The sequence below is a fragment of the Tupaia chinensis genome, unplaced genomic scaffold, assembly GCF_000334495.1.
Source record: "Tupaia chinensis unplaced genomic scaffold, TupChi_1.0 Scaffold000014_1, whole genome shotgun sequence".
Lineage (NCBI taxonomy): Eukaryota > Metazoa > Chordata > Mammalia > Scandentia > Tupaiidae > Tupaia > Tupaia belangeri.
The window spans coordinates 4,155,382-4,164,048 of record NW_006159444.1 but is presented as its reverse complement, the minus strand read 5'-3'; the positions used below and the strand labels follow the sequence as shown (position 1 = coordinate 4,164,048).

General features: G+C 39.1%; 1 protein-coding gene across 1 annotated transcript in view; it reads right to left on the bottom strand.

Moving 5' to 3' along the window:
* Positions 1-8,667, bottom strand: part of SYNE1 (spectrin repeat containing nuclear envelope protein 1) — a 596,966-nt gene that overhangs the window by 408,652 nt on the left and 179,647 nt on the right. Inside the window, exons 11-12 of the mRNA XM_027769865.1 lie at positions 5,613-5,750; positions 4,218-4,382 (exon numbers count right to left, since the gene is read on the bottom strand). Coding sequence (XP_027625666.1) covers positions 4,218-4,382; positions 5,613-5,750 — 303 coding nt within the window. The remainder of the gene's footprint in view (positions 1-4,217; positions 4,383-5,612; positions 5,751-8,667) is intronic.

The following is an 8,667-nucleotide window of genomic DNA, read 5'->3' as shown; positions in this document are numbered from 1 at the left end:
AGCTGTATGGACACAGCTGGGTACTACTTTATAGTATGTTCATTCTACTCACTGGGGTTTATGCCTAGGGTCAGATTTGGGTACATGTATAGGTATATGTGTATATGTGTCAGCTGTGCTAGCTATTGGATATATTTAGACCAATTGAGTTCATTGGCAGAACAATTGAATGGGGGGGAGGGCGGAAGACATGGAGGGCAACCATGGATACCAGGGACAATGGAGGAGGAAGATGGGACATGGCAAAGGATAGGGGATGGGGAATCAGGGATGGCAAGACAAAGGGCAAGGTATACAGGTTGTAAGAATTGGAAAATTACTTGCTGAGAACATGTATGCTGATGTGCTTGATTGAACCAATGCACAGTGTATTTTGGATGGAAAATTCATTGGTGTGTTGTGATGGTGTATAGTGAATTAAGGTAGAAAATAAAAATTAAAAAAAAAAAGATCATTTCGAGATTCACCTTGAACCTGGTCTTAGCCCCTAACCATCTCTACTACTGCCTGTTGTCTATTTATTGCATTCTCCAGTTTTCTCTTGAGTCTAGTCTTTTCTGAGTTTTTTTTTTTTTTGTATTTTTTTAAAAGATTTTTGTCATAGGGCCTGTGCACTTGCCAGAGAAAAGCAGAGAGAGTGAAAAATTGAGAAATCACCGCCCCCCGGGGGAAATGGCCACACTGCAATCCCTTCTCTTTCATTCTTCTCTCAGGATTTTGTGCACACACGCACATGTGCCTGGAGTGAGTTTCAAGTCACTGTATTTAGTACTTAAACTGAGATCAGCAATGTGAAAGTTCAGGGCCTTTAACCACTATACCACCTGCTGGCTCCCTTTTCTAGTGCTTCAGTCTTAGAAAACCATCTACCCCAACTCCTGCTCCTCTGCCTCTCTCTGTCCCACTTTATTTCTGGTTGTTATGGCTCATTTGCTACACTTTGGCAGAGGTTGTTCTAGCTACACACTTAGCAGTTGCCAGAGGGAGTCTCTCTCAGTCTCTGTCTCTCTTAGAAGACAGAGAGCTTGTTAAGGACCTGGGATTATATAGTCGCTGGAACACACAGGCAGCATGCACATCGTTCAGTTTAAACCTCATTCTTCACCAGGGACTAATGCTGCGTGAATTAATATTTCTGTGAACTATTATAATTACGAAGTGAGCAGCACAGTCACACTGCAGGACTTTTTCTCGGTGGTGGTTCATGTAAATTGAACTCAAGTCTATTATATAAACAACGAACACATGGATGTCTCTCAAACTTCCAAACTGGAGGGGCCACAAATACCTGGACTTTGTCTGTTCCATTCATCTGTCTCCTGTTGCCCAGAACAGGTATAGAGTATGCCCTCATGTATTTGTGAATCAATACATTTAATGCACAGTGGATATATATTCTACATTTTTGTGAGAGATTTTTGCTGTAGAGCACACGTGCTTGCCAAAGAGAGAGAAACAGAGAAACAGAAAGTGAGAAATCACCCCCTGGGGGTTGGCCAAGCCACAATCCTTTCTCTACTCACCTCCTGAGATTCTGGGCACACAAGCATACATGCCTGTATGAGTTTCAATCTGCCAGGTTCAGAACTCGAACTGTGGTTAGCCACATGGGAGTCCAGCACTTTAACTACTATGAAATTCTACATTTTTTTTTCATGCCAGATGGCAATGTGAACAGGAGAGAGAGGCAGTATCCCCAAAGCAATCTGGTCATATTCTAATAGTTTGCCCCCAATTCTCTATCTCATCACATCTAATATGTTTTTCAAGCTGCCAGGGCCAGGACTTGAACTCTGGTTGGCCATTTAAGATCTGGCTTCCTCTCTGTGGTGGTTAACCATTAAGCCATAGGGCTAGCCCTTATGTTCTATATTTTATTTAAAAATCTAAGGTAACTTAGTTTGTATTAAATAGTGACACCAATTAAAATAGTTTCACTTATTACATGTATTACGTAAAGAGAGATTCTATGTTATATATGCTTAATAGCTAATTTGTTAAAGTGATATTTTCTGTATAGCCCTGTTTTAACACTTTTTATGTCTTTTTTTTTTTTTTTTGCCAAAGAGCACTTGTACTTGCCAGAGAGAGACAGAGCGAGAGAAAGAGGAAGAAAGTACTCTGCAGTACGGCATAGTCATGCCGCAACCCCTTCTCTTCTATTTCTCCATCCTGCGGGATTTGGGGCACACTTGCCCATGTGTCCTGTGTGGTCTTCAAGTTGTTGGGGCTGGAATTCGAGCCACAGTTGGCTATGAGGGATGCAACTCTCTTAACCACTAGGCTACACAGGTTCCTTTTTTAATATACCGAGAGTCTTGAAATAGAAATAGCCCAGGTGTTTCTGAGCTTCTAAAAGCCTTAACCTGGCTGACCACCAAGAAAAATTCTTGTGACTGGATCTTGCATGAAGCCTGATCTCTAGAGCCCTTGCATCTTCCTCCAGCTTCAGAGAACCAAGGTACAGCTGAGGAGGCCCAGACTGGGTGTGAGTATTATCTGTGCAGATGGAGCAGAACCCAGTGTCGTGCTCTCATCGGAGAAGTCAGATATGTGTGTGTTGGTGGAAGTGTGGAGGGGAGAAGCTAAGTGATAATGAGCCTCTAAGTGTCTGAAGACAAGTAGTGTAACCAGGGAAGGGCCAAGAGTAAGTGGGGGCGGGACTCCGAGCTATTATCTACCACAGAAAAATGCTGCAATGTCAATTTTGTTTGATGAGTTGGTCTAAGAGTGAGTCAGTTGAGCTGAAAGAGCCAAGATATGAGGTCCCAGAGAGGCATGAAACAAAACCTGTCATGATTTGTTTTATGATGTAGTCTACAATATGTCATAGTCCAGTTCCTTGAACAACTTTAAAAATACATCAATAATTTGGTCAATATAGATTAGCTATAAATTGTCCTTATGCATCAGGAAGAGAAACCTCTGTTTACTGGTTTTCCACATACACAGTAAACCCCACTGTCACACAGACAATGGGGTACACAAATTCAACTGCATGAATTTCAAGTTTGTGTTAATGGGATGCTAATGAAAAACAGTATTTTTCATTAGGCTTGTGTTATTACAGAATACAAAGAGGAAGTATACTGAAACCTATGCACAACTGACCATATGGTAAGCTTAAAACGTCCCCAATGACGAAGAGGCCAACAAAGCCTGACCCACCACTTGTTAAGGGTGGTGGTCCTCTACTCACAGCCCACTGCCCCAGGACATAAGAAAGCCTGTCTGCCATCCTTTTATGATGGAAGTAGCCCTGTGGTCTGATGGTTAAGGGAGCTGTATCTGAAATGGCCAACAATATGATTCAAATACCAGACTTGGTGGTTGGAAAATGCACCATACACATGTGTGTCCTCACCCCAAATCCTGACAGAATGGAGAAGTGGAGGAGAAGGGATCAAAGAGAGACTATGCACCATCGCAGGGAATATATCCTCTCTGACAAGTACAAGTGTTCTCTGGCAATTTTTTTTTTTAAGAGAGAGACTTTTTGCTATAGGGCACAAGCACTCATGAGAGAGACAGAGAGAAACAGAGAGATGGAAAGCAAGAAATCAACCCCTATGGGCATGGCCACACTGCAATCCCTTCTCCACTCTTTTATTGGGATTTTGGGCACACATGTACAAGGGCGGAGCGTGAATTTTAAGCCACTGGGCCCAGGATTCAAACCGTGGTTGACTACATGGGAGTCCAGCAACATAACCATTATGCTATCTGCTGGTCCCACCCTTACCTTTTACTTTTTTTAAAAGAGCTTCTGGTAAAACTTAAAAAAAAAAAAAAAAAGAATGGAGGCAGTGGTGAGGTCTGGAGTCAATGGCCAGTCCCACTTTTATGTAAATGCATTATATCTACAGCTTTATCTCTTGAAAAATAACATGCAATACAAAAATAACAAAGATAGTTGTGGGCTAAAGTAAACTAAGAAATATTGGGACAATCTCAGGAAATCGAACTACTAGACTGTCATTAATGAATATAGGAAAGGAAAATGCAGATGAGAGGAAAATGCTGCTCAGGAGGTCTCCACCCATGCAGGTTCTAACTGGGTCATTTTGCCTGTTTGGGAGGTCCCCACCAGTGCAGGTTCTAACTGGATCTTGTTTGCGTGTTGTTTCGGAGGTCCCCACCAGTGCAGGTTCTAACTGGGACTTCTCTGCAGACCACACAGGACTGTTACACTGGAGTTCTCCAGCCAGAGTCGGTACCTTATGCTGCTCAAGTTTCCGTTGTATTGTGTTTGCCGTTTCCTCGTGGACCTGCTGGACGGTTATCTCCTCCCTCAGGGCCACCTCTGCTCGGTACAGCCAGGCACCTATGGTGCCCAGAGGGGCAGGAAGAGATTTGTCAAGCTGTATGTGCCAATCAAAGAGCTGAAATGAAAGAAAGCAGAAAAATAAAACATTTCTCATCTTTTACAGGAGATGATTCCTAAAGTTCTTCCAAACAGATTTAAAGCATACATAAAACACCTTAAGTCAAGGATTTCAGGCTAATTTAATAAATATCAAATAAATATCTACATTCTGAGGTTGATGTTTTGGCTATGGGAAGGGAATTATAGTTAAAGAACATTTCGAGGAAACCCAAAATACACCTTAGACATGGGAAGGTATTTTTAGAAGCTTAAGCAATTTTCTTCTTGTGAGAATAGCAGTAAGTGCTGCTGATTGGCAGTGTGGCGTTTGCTGAGGGAAGGGACCAGGTTACTGACATGCTCAGAGAATACAGTAGTTGTATACGGGCAGTCATCAGAAGGAGAATCCCATTGAAACCTCATACATGCTTCACAACTGGACCAGAAGAATCAGGGTTTTCTAGATGATGCAAGTTTAGTTTTTAAGATTCTTTCTATAATCCTATGATTTGTTAACCTTCTCACCACATCTTCTTTTTTACCCAATTCTCAAGCACCATTTCCTAGTTTATTGGAATGCCAAGTGGGACAGGCTGAGGTGTTTAGGAACTAGCCTATCGTATGATCGAGCCGATGGAAAGAATCAGATTATCAAAATTAAAAACAAAGAATGAGTTCAAGAAAAATACTTCCAAAATGGTAATAGGCTTCCAGAGGGTTTGAAATCTTGGGCTTTAAACATGAAGATGGAAACTGAGCAGTTTTAGTTCAAATTCATGAGGAACCAGATAAGAAGAGGTTCTTAAATTAAAGAATGTAAAATTGAATGACAACTCAGGAACATGTTAAACTGTTGCTGAGATGCAGTTACAGCATATGAAGGGTTGTTGAGTTTCTAGTCTTGAGGATCTTCTACAAGAGAGTCACCTCTCTGAACAATCCAGAATTAAGCTGGATAATGTGAAAAGCCATCCAGATGGTCTTTCTGGATTCCAATTGGTCATCTAATCAATGACTACCAGCATGTGTACTGTAGGCAAAGCAGGGAAGCAGTTTTTATCCAAACACTTCCACTAACTTATGGAAAAACTTGATAAAAGGACAAGATTTTCCTGTAGTTAGGCCTTTCCAACCTCAGACAGAGCAACAGGAACTAATACAATATCAGTGTGTAGAAAAAGTTGATGAAAAATATTCTTGACTCAATTACGTAAGTTCTAATGAAATTAATGATGGGAAGACTTACCCTGGAGGACACTCTATCCCAGGACTGTTTTACCAATGCTTGGTCAAGTGACAATTTACCGTCTCTATGCAATGGTTGTATTAAATGTTCAATCTGTTTTCTTTTCATTTCATATTGAACTCTGAAGTGCTTAAATGACTAAAAGAGGAAAAACAGCAAAGATATGGCAATGAGTCAAAGAAAGCAAAAGCAGAGGAAACCACATTTCCTCAATAATAATCCTTTATTTTGGATAGCACTCAATAGATGTTGTTAATAATAATAATATTGACAAACATGATACTAATAGCCACCATGATTCATCAAGCCCTGACTGTGAGCTTGACCCTGTGCTACGTGCTTCTGTTTATTAGTCTCTCTGGCTCCCTCCATAGCCCTACAATATAGACAGATGTTATTATTATTCCAAAGCCCAGGAAGGACTTGGCAAGAACCAGCAATTGAGGCAAGACTAAAACCTAGGAATTCTTATTTTTAGTTGAGCAATCTATGTGTCAGTCCATGTTTATCAGAGGATAATAGTAAACAGGTGTACAAATCTGTGTTCAAGATAATTGCTTTATTTCAAAAATTCCAACATACAAATAAAAATTGCACATGTTAAAATGATGCTGAATTAAAGACATCTAAATATGTGTTTATGCAATCTCCTACAACGAAGTTTACATTAGAGACAGTATTTGCATAATAGCCCTTTGCTTTCATTTTTAGAAGTTTTCCAGAGGGTGGATGCACTTGCTGGAGAGAGACAGAGAGAGAAAGAGGGAGAGGAAGGATGTGAGAAAGTATCCTCCATGGAGAATGGTCACACTGCAATCCCTTTTCTTCCATTTCTGCCTCCTTTCAGGATTTTGGACTCACATGCACGTACACTCAGCATGTTTCTCAAGCCACCTGGTCTGGAACTTTAACTGCACAGTTGGCCATGTGGGTTAAGCTGCCTTAACCATGTAATACTGGATGGTCCCTTTGCTTTCATTTTATGGCATGAAAATATTAAGAATTTCACAGTTAAAATAAATATATAATATGTAGACTTATCTATAAGCTTATTATTACATAAAAAGTGATTTTAAAGTTTTCCATTTTATGCTAACTTAACACATGCTAAAATGTGACCCCCAAGCCCAAATATGAAGTTATAATACCATTTAATTGTGCAATTATGTTACAGAAGAAGAGAAGGGCCCTATGGAGTCTAGCAGATAATACATCTAAAAGAATTTCAAAGTTATAAATGGACATGTAAATTCACATGAAGAACACTGGGGGGAGATGGTGAATACAAATTTTATAAATTTTATCTTCTATTCCTTTTGACTTACTGGAATGTTTAAAAATGCTGAAACATAAAAATAAACCTTTAATTTATTTCTACAGAATTCTGTGCATAGAAATTTTGGAATATGTTGTATTTATTGGTAAGTTGAAATCATTTAAAAGTGCTGATTACATACTGTATTCAGATTTTAGACAATCTTTACATCTATTGTTTTAAGGTTTTTACCATAAGATGCATGTGTTTGCCAGAGAGAGAGAGAAAGTGAACGGGAAAAGTGAAAAATCACCTCCTAGGGAGATGGCCACACCACAGTCCCTTCTCCTTCATTCTCCTCCTGAGATTTTGGGCACAAACACACACTCACACCCCACATGATTTTCAAGTCACCAAGTCCAGCACTTGAAGTGCAGTTGACTATGTGAGAGTTCAACACCTTAACCCTGATGCACCTGTTGACCCCACGCCCTGAAAGTACTCTTAAGCAACTAGTGATCATCTTTGACCTGAAAGGAGTGTTTCTGTTACATACCTTCTAATATTTTGTTTTTCCCTTTTAAAATGACATCTATAGTAATTTTATAGCTTGAAATTTAATTTTTGATAATTTATGCTAAAATTAAAACTCAATGCACTCAATAAACATATTCCCTCTGTTCTTATGTTTCTGTTCTTAATTTTCTGGCTAAATAATTTTCTAATGGAACTCATCCCAGAAAATTTTATTTTGGGGAAGAAAGATTAGATAGAGTTCCAAAGAAAAAGAGCACATGCACAATAGGCATATAATTATTGCTTTGCCCAGTTGAAGAAATATAATATTGATGGCATCATCTATCCAAAATTAGGCAAATTTTATAAGTACTTATATAAAAATCACAAACAAATGACGCAGATAAATCTTCTATTATCTGTCATGTTAAATCTCTCACATCACTGTATCTTTCCTTTGGTAGCAAAAAAGATTGAAATATAATACAGAGTAGAATATATACAGACTTTATTTGGTCATTGGGGAAGTCATGATGTATTTTTCTATGCAAAAATGCATCATGACTTTCCCAACAAGCAAATAATATTAATATGCTATATGTTGTTAATTAAGTGATATTTTAAATAGAAGGAAAATGACAAAACTTCATAAAATAAATCACAACTTTTTAATGAAAAAATATATATATATTTTTTTTTGGAGAGGTTTTTTGCTATAGGGCGCATGCGCTTGCCAGACAGACGGAGAGAGACAGAGAGAGAGAAAGCGAGAAATCACCCCCCGGGCGGATGGTCATGCCACAATCCCTTCTCCTCCATTCTCCTCTCGGGATCTTGGGCATGCACACACACGCGCCCGGCGTGAGTTTTAAACCACCAGATCCGGGATGCAAACCACGGTCGACTACGTGGGAGTCCAGCGACATAGCCATTATGCTAACTGCTGGTTTCCTAATGAAAAAATATTGATATATGTTGTATGACATAGCGTTTTGGCAGCAGAAATTATTGGGTTGCTGGAAAAGTCATAACTCATTTTTGCATAGAAAATATATCATAATTTTTCTCATGACTTAATATTAATAGAAACAGTGCAATGAGACTGGGAGGGAACAACAGCAATCGCTCTAACCTCAAAATACACACAATAGTGTAGAAATCTGTAGAAACTGATCACTTAATAGAGCCACAGCAAATATTTCTGCTGCAATCATTTATTAAATGCACTTTATTTTAAAGTAATTTTCTGGTTAACTTGTCTTTGTTGTTCTTTATTTGTGGATT